Source organism: Hemitrygon akajei, chromosome 21, assembly GCF_048418815.1.
Source record: "Hemitrygon akajei chromosome 21, sHemAka1.3, whole genome shotgun sequence".
NCBI lineage: Eukaryota > Metazoa > Chordata > Chondrichthyes > Myliobatiformes > Dasyatidae > Hemitrygon > Hemitrygon akajei.
The window spans coordinates 21,411,076-21,430,847 of NC_133144.1; the positions used below are offsets into that span (position 1 = coordinate 21,411,076).

General features: G+C 41.0%; 1 protein-coding gene across 5 annotated transcripts in view; it reads right to left on the reverse strand.

Moving 5' to 3' along the window:
- Window positions 1-11,895: 11,895 nt before the first annotated feature.
- Window positions 11,896-19,772, reverse strand: part of malt3 (MALT paracaspase 3) — a 133,753-nt gene continuing 125,876 nt past the window's right edge. For all 5 annotated transcript variants that reach the window (XM_073024980.1, XM_073024979.1, XM_073024982.1 and 2 more), the window contains 2 exons: window positions 18,385-18,510; window positions 11,896-16,029 (listed from right to left, as the gene is read on the reverse strand). In XM_073024980.1, the coding sequence (XP_072881081.1) occupies window positions 15,697-16,029; window positions 18,385-18,510 (459 nt within the window). In that variant the 3' untranslated portion in view covers window positions 11,896-15,696. The remainder of the gene's footprint in view (window positions 16,030-18,384; window positions 18,511-19,772) is intronic.

Genomic DNA, 19,772 nt, shown 5'->3' on the forward strand with positions numbered 1-19,772 from the left:
TTAGCTCTCTAATCAATTCTGGTTCATTGCACAACACATGTTCCAGAATAGCTGATCCCCAAATGGGCTCAACCACAAGCTGTTCTAAAAAGCAATCTCGTAGGCAGTCTAGAAATTCTCCCTCCTGGAATCCAGCACCAACCTGATTTTCCCAATCTACCTGCATGTTGAAGTTCCACATGAGTATTGTAACATCCCCTAGTCCCTTTGTGTTCACTGGTATGTCTAACTGCCCCCCTCATCTCACCATCATACATGCCCTTCTCTTTGATGAATACTGTTGTGAATTTCCATAATCTCATCTGATTACGTTCTTATCTGCTTGGCTCTTGACCTATTTCATTTTCCATTAATATTAAAGCCTCACAAACTCTCTGCATACGTGGATTATGTCTAACTTTTTGGGAATAATCATAGATCTTGGAACATTACAGCACAGCGTAGGCCCTTTGGCCCATGTTGTGCCGACCTTTTTTACAGACCTTAATATTAATCTAATTGCTTCCTTCCCACATAGTTTTCCATTTTTCTTTCATCCATGAGCCTGTCAAAGAGTCTCTGAAATGTCCTGTTACGAATGTGCCACAACTCTGAGGGGCCGAAGGGTACAAAGTAGCCCCCTCCTTTTTGAGAATCGCAAGATTGCTATTAATTCAGGTCTGGGACCCAGGAAATGAGAGAGAGACATGCAGAATCCACAAGAGTTTGGAATGTGTCCTGGCCTCAGCAAGACGGAACCAATGATAATGGCTATTGTCTCTTGGAGACGGAATTGTGTATTGAGTACTGTACTATTCATTGAAGCCCTCAGGAGATGACCAGAGTGGGCTGGTTGAGGGATTGCATCATCCCAACCTGATTGACATCTGAAACCCCGTGAGTAAGGATAAAAGAGGGTCTGGGGAACAACCCCTTCAGACGCACCAGGAGAAATGCTAGAAATCCCGTGACAGCGTTTAATAGCGACAGCCGGTGGGGCTCACGTGCGTCCTTTTCCCTTGCCTGGGAATTGGCGGGCTCGCCATGGAAGAACGGCTTTAGCTAAAGGAGAGGCCACACCAATGGAACTCTGGAAGGATTGAAATCATAAAAGGAAAAGCCGGCAAGTTCTAAAAATCTCTCTCTTGACTCCAACCAAAGGCTGCAGCCTGAATGAACTGAGTGACTTTTATATTTCCATCGGACAATACATTATCCCCTAGACAACGATAGAGCTATTTCTTATTATTATTATACCCGCACTTTTAGATTTAGTATTGACGACGTATAGTATCTGTATGTTTGCATTGATATTATTTTTGTGTATTTGTACCAATAAGTACTGTTAAAAATAGTACCATCAGATTTCAACAGACCTCTCTATCTTTGCTGGTAAGTGACCCAGTTATGGGGTTCGTAACGGTCCATAATGTATCTTTCTTTACCACCAGCCCGGCGATGCGTTTTACGCACCTACCACTCTCTGGAGTAACAAAAACTGTCTCTGATATCTCCCCTACACTTTCCCCCAAGTACCTTAAAATTCATGTCCACTTGTATTAGCCATTTTCACCTGGGAAATAGTCTCTGGCTATCCACTCTATGCCTCTTATCATCTTGTACAACTCTGTGAAGTCACCTCTCATCCTCCTTTGCTCCAAACAAAAGCACTAACTCGCTCAATCTATTCTCATCCATGCTTTCTAATCCATGCAATATCCTGGTAAATCTCCTCTGCACCCTTTCTACATCCTTCCTATAATGAAGTGACCAGAACTGAATACAATATTCCAAATGTAGTCTGTGCAGAGTTTTATAGAGCTGCAACATTACCTCATAGCTCTTAAACTTAATCCCCTGACTAATGAAGGCCAACACACCATACTCCTTTTTAACCACCACACCTTTGAGGGAACTATGGATGTGGACCTCGACCCCTCTGTTCATCCATATTAAAATAACATTACGGTAAGCATGATTAACACTGTATTCTTCCCTCAAGTTTGGCCTCCCAAAGTATATCACTTCACAGTTTTCTGGATTGAACTCCATTTGCCACTTTTCAACCCAGATCTGCATCTTATCTATGTCCCACTGTAAACTAGAGCAATCTTCTACACTATCCACAAACAACCAATTTGTCATCTGCAAACTTACTTACTCACCCATCCATTTCCTCATTCAAATCATTTACAAAAGTCACGAAGATCAGGGGCTCCAGAACGAATCCCTGTGGAATACCGATGGTCACCAACCTCCAGGTAGAATGTGCTCCATCTACTCCCACCCTCTGCCTCTGGGTGCATATCAATTCTCAATCCACAGAATTTCCCTGGAACCCATGCCTTCTGACTTTCTGAATAAGCCTACCAAGGAACCCTTGTCAAATGCCTTACTATAATCCATATACATTACATCCACTGTTCTATCTTCATCAATCTGTCACTCTCTCAGAGAATTCATTCAGGCTCTTGAGGTATGATGTACCTTTCACAAAGCATTGTTGACTATCCCTAATTGGGGTATACTTTTCCAAATGTTTGTAATTCCTGGTTCTATGAGTTCTTTCCAATAGTTTGTCAAACCACTGATGTAAGACTTACTGGTCTGTAATTCTCTTGCTCATCCCTATTACCTTTCTGAAACAAAGGAATAACATTTGCCACCCTCCAATCTTCTGGTACCACTTGTTTGGCTAGGGAGGATGTAAAAATCATGGCCAAGGATGGAAGAATCTTCTCCCTTGCTTCCATGGGAACCTCAGGTCTGGTAGGCCCTGGAGACTTCTCAATCCTAAATGTTTTCATAAGTTCCAGTGCAACCACCTTCTTAACGTTCCAGCATTTTAGCCTATTCTACGCTGTCCTAATATTGTCAAGGCCTCTCTCGCTGGTAAATACTGAAGCAAAGTATTCATTAAGGACCTCCTCTATCTCCTCCAACTCCAAGCACACCTTTCTTCTCTTTCCTCTGATCTGAGCTAATCACTCTAGCCATCCTCCTCTTCTTCATGTTCATGTAGAATGCCTTGGGTTTTTCCTTAATCCCACTTGCCAAAGCCTTCTCATGTCCCCTTCTAATTCTCCTAAGTCCCTTCTTAAGATCTTTCCTGGTTACCCTGTGACTCTTTCTTTCTTCCTCTTGACTAGTTGTTTCACATCTCTTGTCAACAATGTTTCCTTCAACATACCACTATTTCCCTGCCTCAATAGACAAACCTATCCAGAACCTTATGCAAGTGCTCCTTAAACAACTTCCACATTTCCTTTGTGCATTTCTCTGAGTAAATCCATTCCCAATTTATGCTCCCAAGTTCCTGCCTAATAGCATCTTAATTCACCCTCCCCTCCCATTAAACTCTTCCCCATACTGCCTGAACCTATCCCTATCCAAAGGTATGGTAAAGGTCAGGGAGTTGTGGTCACGCTTTCCAAAATGCAAACCCACTGAGAGATGTCACCTGACTTTGCTCATTGCCTAGTAGCAGATCCAGAATGTCAGCTTGTCTCCTTACACTTAGTGGCCACTTTATTTCTGTAGATCCCTCCTGTACCTAATAAAGTGGCCTGGAAGTTATGTCTGTGATCTTCCGCTGCTGTTGCCCCTCTACTTCAAGATTCAATGTGTTGTGCATTTAGAGATGCTCTTCTGCACACCACTGTTGTAACATATGGTTATTTGAATTACTGCCTCTTTCCTGTCAACTTGAACCAGTCTGGCCATTCTACTCTGACTTCCATCATTAACAAGGCATCTTCGCCCACAGAATTGCTACTCGCTGGATGTTTTTTTGCCTTTTGCACCATTCTCTGTAAACTCTAGAGACTTGTGTGTGAAAATCCCAAGAAATCAGAAGTTTCTGAGATACTCAAACCACCCCATTTGGCACCAAAAAATCATTCACGTGGTCAAAGTCACTTAGATTACATCTATACCCATCCTGATGTTTGGTCTGAACAACTACTGAACCTCTTGACCATGTTTGTATGCTTTTATGCACTGAGTTGCTGCCACATGATTGGCTGATGGGGAATTTGCTTAACGTGTGGACGTACAAGTGTACCTGATAAAGTAGGCCACTGAGCGTGAGTGAGTTGTGGAAAGTTTAAAGGTGATGTGCAGGGCGAGTTTCTTTTTTACCGAGTGGTAGGTGCCTCAAATGGGCTGCCAGGGGTAGTGGTGGAAGCAGACATGATTTTATATAGGCATGTAAATATGCAGGAAATAGATCGTGCACAGGCAGAAGAGATTTAGTTTAATGTGGCATTGTGTTCATGGACCAAAGAACCTAGTCCTTTGTTGTACTATTCTATGAAAGCAGTATGAAGCAACTTCCTGTGCAACTTCCAGAGGCCCAGACTATTCATGTAGATTTTATCATGACTGGTGAGAAACAAATTCAAATGATTAACTAAACAAAACTGAAATGACAAGTTACAATAGTGAAAATTAAACTACTGGGTTGCTTTAAAAACTATTAGGTCAGTATTGGGTTCTCTAATGCTGAGGAAGGACATAATTCTGACTATCCTATGCAGTTGAGCCTATAATGAGCCAGACACTGTGACCAACAGTGTACTGCCTTTGATAGACATTAGCAAACTCCACAGTTCAGGGACATGGGGATGAAAATGGTGATGGTCTAGCCAGTGACGAAATCAATATTCTTCAAAATAATAATTTTAAACAAAAAACTTAATCTCACAACTTTAGCATCTTTGGTGGGGATGTGCTAGGCCGAAAGGGTATTTCCATGTTGTATGAACTGGTCCCATGACATTTGGAAAGAATAAACATGCCGGTAAGGAACAACAATTTGCATTGAAACACAGTCTAAAATTTACAAGATGCTGGGTGCTCTAATGGAGTTTGTCGTTAAACCTAATATGGAAACAAAAAAGAATATGCAGAGTCACTGAGATCAAATTTAAAGGAGCATCTTGAAAAGGAGAGAGAACTAGAGGATTTAGGAAGAGAATTCCTGAAATTAGGGCTGAGGCAGTTGAAGGCACAGTAGCCAGAAGTAATAATGAATATGGACCACAACGAACTTGGAGGCTTGTAGAACATTGCCAAGATAGTTAGGCTGTGGTGCTATTTGAAAAGAAAGGTGAAATTTTAACTCACAGACTGGAGAAAGGTATGATATATCTCACAAACAAGCTGGAGTCCATGCAGTTCAAATATTGCGAGTTTCACCGCAGACTCAGATTATAAGACGTAGTGCTGATGCTGACATAAGTATTTTCACTTCCTCAGATGCTGTATTGATATACAGAATCTTTAAATTTTGTGAAGAAGCAGAGCCTCTTTGCATTGGCACTAATAAGCTAACTTCAAACAGGAACTTTCTAGACAAACTCAAAGTAAACTGACACACGTCGTTAGCTGCAACAGTTATTTTCAAAGTTGTTTGAGGTCATCCCAGAATACAATCTTTGACATAAGGAGGTTTCACCGGGGAACTTACAAAAAACATTTTAGTATTTTAGGAAAGAATGTGACTATATTCTTTATGAAATTGAAATATTAATGTTTTTTATTCAAGCATCATAATTATTTGTAGATCAGTCTCAATCTGTGAAGGAAATTCTTGATGAATTCCTGTTTCATAAATTTTTCAGCTTCATTTGGCTGGTGCAACAGATGTCATTGTTTCCCTCTCCTCCCACACATCCTTCCGATGATAAGTGATGACTATTACTCTGCAAAAGCCTAAGTACAGCGGTACAGTGAGATAATAGGAATATACAGTACTGTGCAAAAATCTTAGGCACCTGTGATGCCTAAGAGTCTTGCACAGTACAGTACATTGTCTTTCCAGTTAAAATTAACACTTAATACTTCTGAGCTAATACAAAGCTAAATACTCTCATTCCTGTTTCCCAACCACAATCCTATTTTAACCAACGTACAGTACTGTGTAGAAGTCTGAGGTGCCCTAGCTATATATGTGCCTAAGACTTTTGCACAGTGCTGTAGATAACAACGTACTGAAGTAATGGGAACATTCATACAGATACGTCGCAAAACTTGCTAGGGACTTAAGTTTTCAGAGAAACTATAGAAGAATATAAACAGTGTTAAGGATGAGCTCTGAGCTAAAATGTAATTCGTAGCTCGTAGCTTGTTCACATACTGTGTTCAAGCATCTTGAACTGACTCTGCATCAGCTCATTCAGTTTTAGACCTTCTTTCTCGAAGTTTGGGCAATACTGATAAAGTCAACATCCCAACATAATTGTAATGAGATAGCGATATGCCACCTTGTACCTCAGCATCTGTGTAGTTCTGTTCAGTGGGTAGTTTCAGACTTTTGATCCAGCAATACTGTAGGAACTGTGATAAATCTGAGAAAGCATAGGAATCGTAGGAGAACATGTGGTTGTCATAAATCCCCTAAATGTCTTTCTAGATGACAGTGGTCATGCAATAGAATGTAAGTAAAGATAATCGAATGTAGACTGTTGAGCAGTTGCTTAACATTTTAAAATCAGGGCCCAGTCACATTTGAGATCAAAATTATACAGAGATAAGCTTTATTTGTCTCAAGTGCATCGAAACATACAGTGAAATGTATCGCTTGACATCACATAGAAACATAGAAAACATATGGCACAATACAGGCCCTTCAGCCCACAAAGCTGTGCTGAACATGTCCTTACCTTAGAAATTACATAGGGTTACCAATAGCCTTTTATTTTTCTAAGCTCCATGTACCTGTCCAGGAGTCTCTTAAAAAGTCCTATCATTTCTGCCTCCACCATTGTTGGAGGCCATTCCACGCACTCACCATTCTCTGTAGAAAAACCTTACCCCTGACATCTCCTCTGTACCTGCTTCCAAGCACCTTAAAACTGTGCCCTCTTGTGTTAGCCATTTCAGCCCTGGGAAAAAGCCTCTGACTATCCACACGATCAATGCCTCTCATCATTTTATACACCTCTGTCAGGTCACCTCTCATTTGCTGTCGCTCCAAGGAAAAAAGGTCGAGTTCACTCAACCTATTCTCATAAGGCATGCTTCCCAATCCAGGCAACATCCTTGTAAATCTCTGACGAAGGGTCTCGGCCCGAAACGTCGACAGTGCTTCTCCCTATAGATGCTACCTGGCCTGCTGTGTTCCACCAGCATTTTGTGTGTGTTGTAAATCTCTGCATCTTTTCTATGGTTTCCACATCCTTCCTGTAGTGAGGTGTAGAGAACTGAGCACAGTACTCCAAGTGGGGTCTGACCAGGGTCCTATATAGCTGCAACATTACCTCTTGGCTCCTAAACTCAATCCCACGTTTGTATGCTTCCTTAGCCACAGAGTCAACCTGCGCAGCAGCTTTGAGTGTCCTATAGACTTGGACCCAAGATCCCTCTGATCCTCCACACTAGCAAGAGTCTTACCATTAACGCTATATTCTGCCATCATATTTGACCTACCAAAATGAACAACCTCACACTTATCTGGGTTGAACTCCATCTGCCACTTCTCAGCCCAGTTTTGCATCCTATCAATGTCTCGCTGTAACCTCTGACAGCCCTCCACACTATCCACAACACCTCCAACCTTTGTGTCATCAGCAAATTACTAACCCATCCCTCCACTTCATCATCCAGATAATTTATAAAAATCATGAAGAGTAGGGGTCTCAGAACAGATCCCTGAGGCACACCTCTGGTCACCCACCTCCATGCAGAATATGACCTATCTACAACCACTCTTTGCCTTCTGTGGGCAAGCCAGTTCTGGATCCACAAAGCAATGTCCCCTTGGATCCCATACCTCCTTACTTTCTCAATAAGCCTTGCATGGGGTACCTCGTCAAATGCTTTGCTGAAATCCATATACACTACATCTACTGCTCTACCTTCATCAATGTGTTTAGTCACATCCTCAAGAAATTCAATCAGGCTCGTAATGCCTGGCCTGCCTTTGACAAAGCCATGCTGACTATTCCTAATCATATTATGCCTCTCCAAATGTTCATAAATCCTGCCTCTCAGGATCTTTTCCATCAACTTACCAACCACTGAAGTAAGACTCACTGGTCCATAATTTCCTGGGCTGTCTCTACTCCCTTTCTTGAATAATGGAGCAATATCTGCAACCCTCCAATCCCCCAGAACCTCTCCCGTCCCCATTGATGATGCAAAGATCATCGCCAGAGGCTCAGCAATCTCCTCCCTTAGCCTGGGGTAGATCCCATCTGGTTCCAGTGTCTTATCCAACTTGATGCTTTCCAAAAGCTCCAGCACGCCCTCTTTCTTTCTATCTACATACTTAAGCTTTTCAGTCCGCTGTAAGTCATCCCTACAATTGCCAAGATCCTTTTTCATAATGAATACAGAAGCAAAGTACTCATTAAGTACCTCTGCTATCTCCACCAGTTCCATACACACTTTTCCATTGTCACACTTGATTGGTGCTATTCAATGAGGAATCAAACATCAAATCAATGAGGAATTTGTGCTGGGGCAGCCCACAAGTGTTACCATGCTTCTGGCTCCAACATCATATGCCTACAACTTACAAACTATAACCCTAACCATACACTTCTGGACTGTGGGAGGAAACAGAAGCACCCAGAGGAAACCTACGCAGTCACAGGGAGAATTTATGAACTCCTTACAGACTGTGGCGTGAACCAAAACCTGATCAATGATCATTGATCGCTGGCATTATAAGGCGATTGTGCCAACTGCTACACTAACATGGCACTCACATTATAGTTTATTAAAAATTATAGTTTCAACAGCTCGTGGTCAGGTTTTTAAATGCTTGAGAAATCAGATAATGAAATGGAGGTTGGAGCTCCTGGCTCAAGCTCTCCTTCTTCCGTTATTCAAGTAGTTGTTCTGTCGATTGTAATGCCTTTTCACTGTGACAGCTAATTCCATTCTTTCACTGATTTCCTTCATGATTGACAACCAATTGCCATCTCCAATCACCCAACTCCAAATCAGTTCTAACTGGCAGGGCTAATTTCCAATGGTCCTTGGAGTGATTTCCATCATAAATTACACAATAAACCAGAAACCTGCCAGCATCTGGATGGCAAGAATACCATAAAAATTGCATTTTCATAAAATTTAAGCAAGATTAATGTATCCACAGGCTGTTATCCATCATCCAGTCTCCCACTCCCCAAACAACTAGACTTCATCTGGAAATTAGGGCTAATATTTCAGTGAGCAGGTAATCATAGCACCCAAGGGAAAATGAGTTGTTGTCTTCAAATCCAAATTAAGTAACATTTTCAAAGATTCAAATACTCAAAGTACATTTGTTATTAAAGTAAGTATACAGAATACAATTCTGAGATTTGTCTTCACACAGGCAGCCACGAAACAAAGAAGCATCATGGAACCCATTCAAGAAAACATCAAACACTGAACGCATGACAAAAAAGAACAAAAATGGAGAGGAGGACTGGTCAAATGCCCCTGCCCCTGCCCCTCCTCCGCTGATGGCCTTGACTTCAGCCTTGCTCGACACCTCAGTTGCAGATAAATAATTGAGGGAATCATGGGCTCGCATCCTGCCTCCAGGCTACCAGGCCTCGAGGTCACACGCTCCATTCCAAACCTCATCGAACTCCCTCAGGGACAGGAAAGTGCCAGGTTATTCAATCTGCCCCAAAACACACCATAAAAATGTAGATCATAGTTTCCAAACCCACACAGCTTAGCAGTAGAAACATACTTGAAAGGGGAAGAAATAAACAAAGTGGTTTTATGAACCGTCTACAGGACATCACCATTGGTCACGTTGTTTGCTGGTGCCATCTTGTCAGAGCTTTTTGATACATTTCTGATAAATTTTGATACATTGAATAATCTCAAAGGCTAAGTGGGAGAAAGGATTCTCAGCACTCTCCACCAACGGAAGCTCCTTGTCTCTGTCCAAGTCTGTGGTAGATTGATGGAGATTGTTTTAAAGTAGTATCATACAGCCACTAGTAGAAGATGAGCAAAAGGTATCCAGCATTCCCGAAAATCTGGACAGCTAATTCGGAGATTAAATTACACATATACTCCTGATCTGTTTGATGTGTTTCTGAGAGTGCCACACTAGTAGCAAAGTTATCAAGAAGCAGCACCTAACAAAGCTATAGTTAACTAAATAAAAACACAAAATATGTGGGGTGGCATGGTAGTATAGCGGTGACCACGATGCTATACAGTACCAGTGACAGGGTTCAATTTCCACCACTGCCTGAAAGGAGTTTGTAACCCTAGGTTAGGGTTAAACCAGGAGTTGCTGCGCAATGCGGCTTGAAGGGCCTGGTCTGTGCTATATATCGATAAATAAAAATGCTGCTGGAACTCAGCATCTACGAAAATGAATAAACAGTCGATGTTTCAGGCAGAGGGCCTTCATCAAGACTGGAAAGGAAAGGGAAAGACTCCAGAAGAGAAGGGTTGGGGGAGGGGATGGAGGATAGCCAGAAGGTCATACATGAAGCCAGGAGGCTGGAGATGAAGGAATGTGATAGGAGAGGAGAGTGGACCATAGGAGAAAGGGAAGGAGGGTTTAGGCAGGCTAGAGCGGGGAACAGAAGAAGAGGGGAGGGGGAGGGATTTTTTTTTAACCAGAAGGAGAAATCAATTTTCATGCCATCAGGTTGGTGGCTACCCAGGCCAAATATAAGGTGTTGCTCCTCCACCCTGAGGGTGGCCTCATCTTGGCACAAGAGGAGGCCATGGACCGACATGTCGGAATGGGAATGGGAATCAAAATTAAAATGTTGGGCAACCGGGGAATTTCTACTTTTCGAGGATGGAGCTCGACAAAGCGGTGCCCCAATTTATGACGGGTCTCACCTATGTAGAGTAGGCCGCATTGGGAACACCAAATACAATAGAGGACCCTAGCAGATTTGCTAGTTAAGTGTTGCCTCAACTGGAAGGACTGCTTGGGGCCCTGAATGGAGGTGAATAAGGTGAACTAAATAATTGTTTTATAGATGTTTACTTGGAGAAAGTCGCATTATATGCAGAGTGGACAACAGAGGCCATTTTACAAGAGATCCATGTATGGAAGATGATGGTGTAGAGGTAAGGGTAACCTAACAGAACAGTTTATTGTATTCTGTTGGTCTTGTATCTATTTGTAGTATAGATTGTTTCAATGCATTGTAAAGGGTTAAACAGGAAAGTCGCTTTCCCAGTGTAGGATGTAGCTTGATCTATAAGGACTTCTGGTAAGGTGGTGGTGTGTTCAATCACAATGGCTTCTATGGAGTCAACCAAAGGTGTTATTGTCCTTTTTAAACTTATTTCTTATGATCGCAAGACTCTGCTGGACATCAAGAATTTGAAGTACAGTAGGTGTACCCGATACACAAGATGCTCATTGGCAGAGAAACTGGACTTGGTGCAGATCATGCCACGGCCTGCGACAGAGAAGCATTGGAGGATTTGGTGCGCACTCTAACAGCGAGTCAGATTAGCTGCCTTTCTTCTGATTGTAAGACCTTGGTGGACATTGTAAATGTGGACTGCTACAGGTCCAATTCACTGATTTATTGGTAATCCACAGGGGAGCTGCGTGGCCTTGCTTGTGGTGAGGACAAGCCCTCAATCCAGTGCCCCTGTTTACAGCCGCCCAGGACAGAGGTGTCGGAGTCCGTGTGGCACAGCGTCCAAGCTGGAGTCACGGTTACCCCCCCACTGTTACATTTGGCAGAAGGCAAGCTGTATTGTGTTTGACTGTAGATGGCTGCAACATTCATGGACTCAGGATCTTGGAATATTCATTTGTGTGACTGCATTTTACTGATGTCTTATATGTGCCTTGAGCTATGCGAGACTGTTTCGCACCTTGGCCCCAGAATAACACTGTTTCATTTGGCTGTATTAATGTGTAATCATGTAGAGTTGAATGATAATTAAACCTTAACTTGATTTGCTCAGTCACAGGTCCAGCACAATCCATTTTATTATAATGTAATCAAAACTTTTCAAATGATACATTGTAATATTTTAGTTTTACTATGACAAAATTTAACAAAATATTTCTGGCTCTACTCTGCAGAAAATTAAATAATTCTACATTTAAAATATTACAACTTCATGTAAAACATGTTACATAAATTAATATCAAAATATAACTTTAATATCAAACATAACAAAGAGCTAGTTTTTCCAGCATTATTACAAATTGTGTTTGTACCTCAATCCTTTCCGTACGGATTGACTTCCTGGTGCTAGTTTTACAGACCCTGCACCATCCCATCAAAGTGCTCATCTTCACCAATCAGTCCAAGCATCAATGTGCTACTCAAATACTTTTTGAAGTGTGATCACTGTAACGTAGGAACCACAGCAGCCAATTTGCAGATAGCAATCTTTCATTTATAGTTACATTTAGCTCTTCGGTGACATACTTTAAAAGATTAATGTTGGTCAAGAGATAATTTCCCTGTTCTTCAAAATGTCACATCCATTTAATATTCCACTTGTAAGGCAATGCCTCTGACAGAGCAGAACTCCTGTTTAGGCTGAGGGAATAACAGATCAGATTTTGTGCTTACTTACAGGTACAGTGTGCAACGGAACCTTCCAGCCCAACGAGCTACACTCCCCAGCAACCCACTTACTTCACCCTAACCTAATCACAGGACAACTTACAGTGACCAATTAACCTACTAAACAGAACATCTTTGAACAGTGGGAGGAAATCCATGCAGTTCACGGGGAGAATGTACAAATTCCTAACAGATGGCACCAGTGCCAGAATTGAACTCCAAACTCTGGGACACCCTGGGCAGTAATAGTGTTGCGCTAACCGGCACAAAACTTGACGCAAAACAACCAATTCAAAAGTGAGTATAGTACACATGGAGTTCAGCTGACTCCTCAGGATGCTTTATATCAGAGCACATTTGCTTTAACTGAAAACCGTAAGAGCACTTATGAAATTTTTCAATTTGCATTTATACACCTTTTTTTTAGTGTAGCCCAACCCCTCCAAAAAACATGACCAAGGGAGTGGAATCAGATCAGAAAAGGTGAACACTAAGCTGCATATAGACTTAGTATCAGATGCCCTAAAACTTGGTCAAAGGAGGTGTGAGGAGCATATTAAAAGGAGGGATTTAGGGAAATAATTTCAGTCTTTATGGGCAGCTGAAATCTTGCTACAATTGGTGGTGCAAAAGAATTAGTAGTGACACAAAAAGTCAGAGTTGGGAAAGAGATTAGATAGAGGGATAATTAATATTAGTGGAGATCTTGTGATGAAAGTTCCTATTAATTAATAGAATTGTTCCAAAGAAGTCTGATTAACACTGCCATTTAATGTGACTTTGTGACATAATTTTGTTTGAAGAGTGGGTGCCAATGAATTAGTAAAATGTAATAAGCAAATTCACAAGTGTTAAAAAATCAAGAATACTGTCGGCTGAGCACTGGAGCTGTTGCCTGAACACATAATCCTTACTCTCCTGGTGAGAAACTGTCAGAATAAAATTTACCTTAGTTATACACTGTCAACTTTTATATCCACTAAATTCACATCTGATGTTATCTAGTTAATTTTCCACTGGGTGGTTTAGTTTAAAGTCACCTTTCATGTTTGCCATAGAATCAGAGCACAGAAAGAGATATTTGGCCTCTCAGGTCCATCTCAATCATCAAGTACCCATGCATTTATTACATTTACCAGTAGCTGTCTGCTTTTCTACGCACTGATGATTCAGGAGGTTACTTACATATCTTGTAAAGGTTGTGGAGTACCTGCCATGGCTAAGCACACAGGCAGTATGTTCCAGGTAGTCAACACCCTCTGAAATCACCAGTTCAGCTCTTAATATCTGTCTAGTTCTTCTCAATTGGCTTCTGCAGTCAGACTAGTCAAATTTATTTGTCTCCTTTATGTTCCAAATTACTGGGGTGGACCTTGATCTAGTGCAATAGTATAAAACAAATGGTGGATGACCTGGTCCACAATGAATTGAAAACGCAGAGTGCAATACAGGCTTTCAGATTACTATCAATCATTTCACCCTCATGCACAGAAATCGAGGTCTTTTCCACCTCATCATCCATTCATTACACAAAAAATTTAATGTTTCTATGATGCTTTGTCACTTCTGTTTTCTGTATCACAAGCTCATGAAATGAACAGATCTGATTACAAACAGACAGGAAAATGAGAATGGTAGGCAAACATGAGTCTGCAGTTTTTCTAGTGATTGAGGTTTGAGAACTTCAGCCATCATCAAAGATAACATTGAGTTTAAAATAATAACAACTTAATTAAAGTGTAAAGTGAGGCTCCATAAACACTCAAGAATGTATTGGCGTATAACCAGTGAAATCCTCACAGTTCTCAGTGTATCAGTCCTGGAGCCAAATTACATTTATAGATTCAGTTTTAGTCCAATATTGCATAAAATATCAAATCATCTGATGTTACTGTCACCATTTCTACAACCTGACAGGTAAACAGAAAATTAATGTGGTGTCAAGTGCTATTAAAGGACGAGAAATAAGAATAAATACACATTTTCCTTACACTGTAACAATCACAATGTTTCCTGTTAGTAGTGTTCCGAATATGATCCATGGAACTTAGCTTTTACATTGTTGCACTACCTCAAACACACTGCAGTTTGGGCTGTTTCCCTTTTGCCAATTAACTGATGTTAAAACTACACAAGGACAGTTTAACTCTCTCCTCTCTCTTGACTGAGGAACCTGATGACATGTGAACCTAAAGAACACAGCACACATCAAAGGCAGTTAAGCAATTTATGTGAAATCAATGTCCAGTTGTTGACCAGCTTGCTGATTATTTTCAGTTTCAGTGCTTTGGTACAAAGCCTTGTGCACTAGGAGTGCCTACAGGGAACTGGTGTATCCCCATCTCTCAGCCAGCACACACCCATTGTCATGTGTGCTGGGAAAGGGTAAAATGAGCTGAAGCAGCTTCAGTAAATCAGGATTAGTTGAGGTACTTATACCCAGTATCGCAGCTTGGCTATATGCCATCAACTTAATAAAATGAGCAAGTATCTAGAACTTCAATGGCAAAAATGTGCTCAGTATATCCAATTGACAGTATTCAAGACAGTGTGCCAGTAACCATCTGTAGTAAATTTTACTGGGGTTTATTTGGATTCTTCTGGTATCACAGACTGAGCAGAGGGAACTGTTGATAGATAGTCTTTTCTACTGTTTCCAGTGAAGACCGTAAGACAAAGGAGCAGAATTAGGTCATTCAGTCCATCAGATAAATCATGGCTGATTTATTATCCCTTTCAACTCTATTCTCCTGCCTTCTCCTTGTAACCTCTGACACCCTTACTAATCAAGAACCTAGCAACCTCCGCTTTAAATAAACCCAATGAATTCCACAGATTCACTACCCTCTGTCTAAAGAAATTCCCCCTCATCTCTGTTCTATCCTTGTGTTCTGAGGCTGAGCCTCACAAGTGACATAAACGAACAACCATCTAGCCAAGAACCAAATGGAACTGGCTGGCAACTAAATTAAGATTCAAACCTTCATATGAATCAGAGCATTAAGTTTTCACTGAAACTGCCCAGCACCAATGGCAGACCCCATGAACTGACGAGGAGTTGGCCAGCAACCCCATGTGCAGTGTAGCAAGTATCTGACAGAAGTTTAGTAGTTAAAGTTGAGTGCATAATCACAAATATTTAATATTTATTACACTCATAGAATCTTCTCCACTAGTTTAGTCCAAGGAGACTGTGCTACCAACTCCACTTTGATATTTCGCTCTCATCATTTTCCTCTGGTTCATTCGGCCTTCTAGCTAGATGCACAAGCTCTTGCTCATCTGCTGCCTTCTGAATACCTGTCCCACAGGCACGGCTCGTATCCTTCGTGACAGTGTTAGTCAGTGCCACAGCAGAAATATGGCTGCTGCTGGCAGTGCCCCCTTCAGCCCACGTGGCTGGAATTGTCCTGTACAGCTCCAGCTGTGCCACCAGGGGGAGCCCCAAGTCGATATCTACGATTTCTTCCAGCTTTGGCTTTTTCTTACAGCTTTGATACTGAAGGATCACCCGCAGGATCAATGGTTGCTGCAAAAAAAATAGAACTGATCTCTTAGAAAACTTCCTTAGAAAGGAAAGTAGTTGCATTCAATTTGTATTTGTGTTGTGTAAGTAGCAACTTGCTTCCAGGCACCACCACACCGCAGGAAGAATATATTAGCTTCAAGATTCTTGGAGCTAAAAGGTTTGAGTTATGAGGAAAAGCCTTACTAACTTGACTTGCATTTCTTGAATTTAGGTATTTGAGATGTACAGAGACTCTGTATAATGGAGGGCAACTCCTTTTGGATGTGAAAATAGGAAAAGAGGTTTTAAAAAATGAGAATTGCACTATTCAGGGAAAACGTCAAGAATCAGAAAAGGATTGGAAGGCTCAAATAGTTGTGAAAAAGGAGAGCTAAACAGGAATTGGTAGATTTATATTAGTATTGAGAATTATAAATCAATGTGGTAAATGGAAATAAGATGGATCATTTCATTGAATGGTGGTGATGTTTCATGAGGTAAGTGGCTTCTACTTCCTCATTATTTCAATAGCTGAGGCAGTGTACGTAGAATAACAAGTTAGTCAGACTGACTGCCGTGAACGTGATGCACTTGCATTATCGGAAGTGGCTTAATAAGTTCCTGATAGAGTTTAGTCAACAAGATTTCAACAGACAGTAGAGCAGGCAAGTATCTTTATTTCAACCCGATTTGAAAAGAAAAATAGGGAAGTCTTCAGCAATTATATAGGGACTTGGTAAGACCACGTGTGGAGTACTGTGTAAAATTTAGGTGTTTTACCTATGAAAACAGTGCTATGAATATTCCTTTGACTGGGCCCAGGGATGGCAGGATTGCTATGAGGTGACTAGGACTGAATGAGCGTTCATACAAATTCTTAGAAGATCTTCACAGGCTAGGTACTGAGAGGTTGTTTCCCTTGGTTGAAGAGTCTAGAACCAGGAAACACCACTTAAGGGAATTGCCTGCCCTGAAGGTCTGTGGAAAGTCACTAGGGTGCTGGAGACAGTGGACTCTTCCTTCCCAGTGTTTAACTGGCAGGGAAAAAAATCAGCTCATAAATATTTCTGACGGAGCTTTTTTGGAGATAATGGTGCAGAATCAGGAAGGAAAAAAACTACTGTTGAACGTACTGTGTTACAAAGGTGGAACAAAGCAGTCCCACCAAGGAAAGGGACAGACCATGAAAAGGCAAAAGGAAGTCAAGAAAACTAAGGGATAGATGAAAGGAACATAAACACCAGTCACAAAATATGGCACTTGTCACTTTGTTAAATATGTCTCCTTGCTCTGGTAGTGACGGAAGCCACACCGGATGGATTCAAACAGAGTGGTGTTAATGGTCAGCAATAGCCTTTCAGAGCTGATTTTTGTTTTATGCGGAAACACATTTAAGGCCTAACAACGAGAAAACCTTAATGTAACCTACACAAGAATTTACCACCTGAGATTCATGTACATAACTGAAGCTGATATTCCAAAAAATGTCAGAGCTGCTATAATGTTGTAGATATTATTTCAAAAAGAAATTATACTAAATCTCTGTTTATTCTCTTCTGAATTTAAAGATACATTTTAATTTTGAAAAAGAGCAAAGGAGTTCTATCCAATATCCTGGTCTATGGCCTCAACTGTCCCAGTAAAATAGATGATCTCATCTTTATCATATTGGATCTAACCGTCTTAAAATTGGTTACAGGTAACCTTGTGTTGTGGTTTTTCCATAAATTTGCCCTTCACAAATCAGAACCTAAAATTTAAAAATAGGGAATAAAATCCGCTCTCATGTAATCCATGTTAAGTAAAAAATAATTTTTATTTCAACTTGTGCTTCTTGATGCATGTGTAGATGATGTGGCTTTACACCATGGAAAATGCAATATGGACTGTTTTCTAGGAGCACAACACTCTGCCCACCCCTCACCCCCACCCCCCATAATGCAGGGGCTATCTGTATTGTTTTTCTGCATAATTACTCAAAAATATTTTATTATATATGCAGCATTTTTCTGCACTGACCCTATATCCCCTGATGACTTTAATATCTAAAAACCTATTAGATAATTGTAATTAGTGACTGAACCATCACAGTCCTTTGGAATTCCAAAGATCCGTCTGTGTGTAAAGAAATTTCTTCTTGCCTGGTCCTGAACTGGGAGCCCTGATTTTAAATACTCCAGCCTGGGGAAACATCAACTTCATATTTACCCTGTCAAGCTCTTTACAAAGTTTGTATATTACAATAAGATCACTTCTCATCCATCTAAATTCCTGAGAGCACAGACCAGGTTGGCCTAATCTCTCTTCAAATAACAAACCCATCAATCTAGTAGGTTGTGAAAGGTGCCAGAAGACGTGAGCTTCTTTGCTCTTTACCTTCAGTTTATGCAGGCCACAGAGCTTCAATGATGTGTCTGATTGCTGGTTGCCATCGAGAGAAGAGAGCAGGGAATCCATTTGGGATGAGTCTCCATCAGGGTCTGAAATGTTATCAGCAAGCTCCTGGAACAAACAAGTAAAGCAACTCATTTTCTAACAGCTGTTCAGCAAATGCCAGAAAAGAGCAAAAAAAAATCTGAAGCACACTCATTCATTCATTTCCCATTTGAATGTCCTTTTCCTATTGTTTAGTTAAGCAGCCCTTTATATTATTATAAGAGGTGAACCAGCAATTTTCTTGAATGGAGGGCACAACCAGTAGCATTTTTTTGTAGAAGTAAAAGAATTGTGCTTAGCAATCAGTCTGCATTAGAGGAGGTTCACGAGAATTATTCTGGAAATGAAATGGTTAATGTATGAGGGGTGTTTGATGGCTCTGGGTCTGAACTCACTGGAGTTTTTTTTAGAAAGTGGAAGGATCTCACTGAAACCCATCAAATATTGAAAGGCCCAGTTAGAGTGGATATGAAGAGGATGTTTCCTTTAGTAGGTGAGTCTAGGATCAGAGGCCACAGCCTCAGAATAGAGGGGCGTACCTTTAGAACAGAGACGAGGAAGAATTTCTTTAGCCAGAGCATGGTGAATCTGTGGAATTAATTGTCAGAGGTAACTGTGGAGACCAAGTCAATTGATACATTTGAAGTGGACACTGACAGGTTCTTGATGAGTTGGGGCACGAAAGGTTATGGGGAGAAGACAGAAGAATGGGGTTGAGAGGGAAAATAAATTAGCCATGACAGAGCCAACTCAATGGGCCGAATGGCCCAATTCTCCTATGATTTATGGTCTTATAGAAATTAATGGTTTTGAACAAAGACATGGCAGACCAATTGAATAACTACTTTGGTTTTGTCTTCACTAAGGAGGACATAAATAGCCTTCAGGAAATAGTAAGGGACCAAGGGTCTAGTGAGATGGAGGAACTGAGGGAAATACATGTTAGTAGGGAAGTGGTGTTAGGTAAATTGAAGGGATTAAAGGCAGATAAATCCCCAGGGCCAGATGGTCTGCATCCCAGAGAGCTTAAGGAAGTAGCCCAAGAAATAGTGGATGCATTAGTGATAATTTTTCAAAACTCCTTAGATTCTGGATTACCGTAGATGTCGGATTATAAGCCGCTACTTTTTTCCCACATTTTGAACAGCTTTGAACACTGCGGCCTTTACTACGGTGCGGTTAATGCATGATTTTTTTTCATGCCGCCAAAAACATTTTGCCTCGTAACAGTAGACCAATAAAATTGATGAGTAGTTCACAGAGGTCCAATGAAATTGTACGATAAATCAAGCGCACTTTCACAATTAAATTATTGTAAATCAGTCATT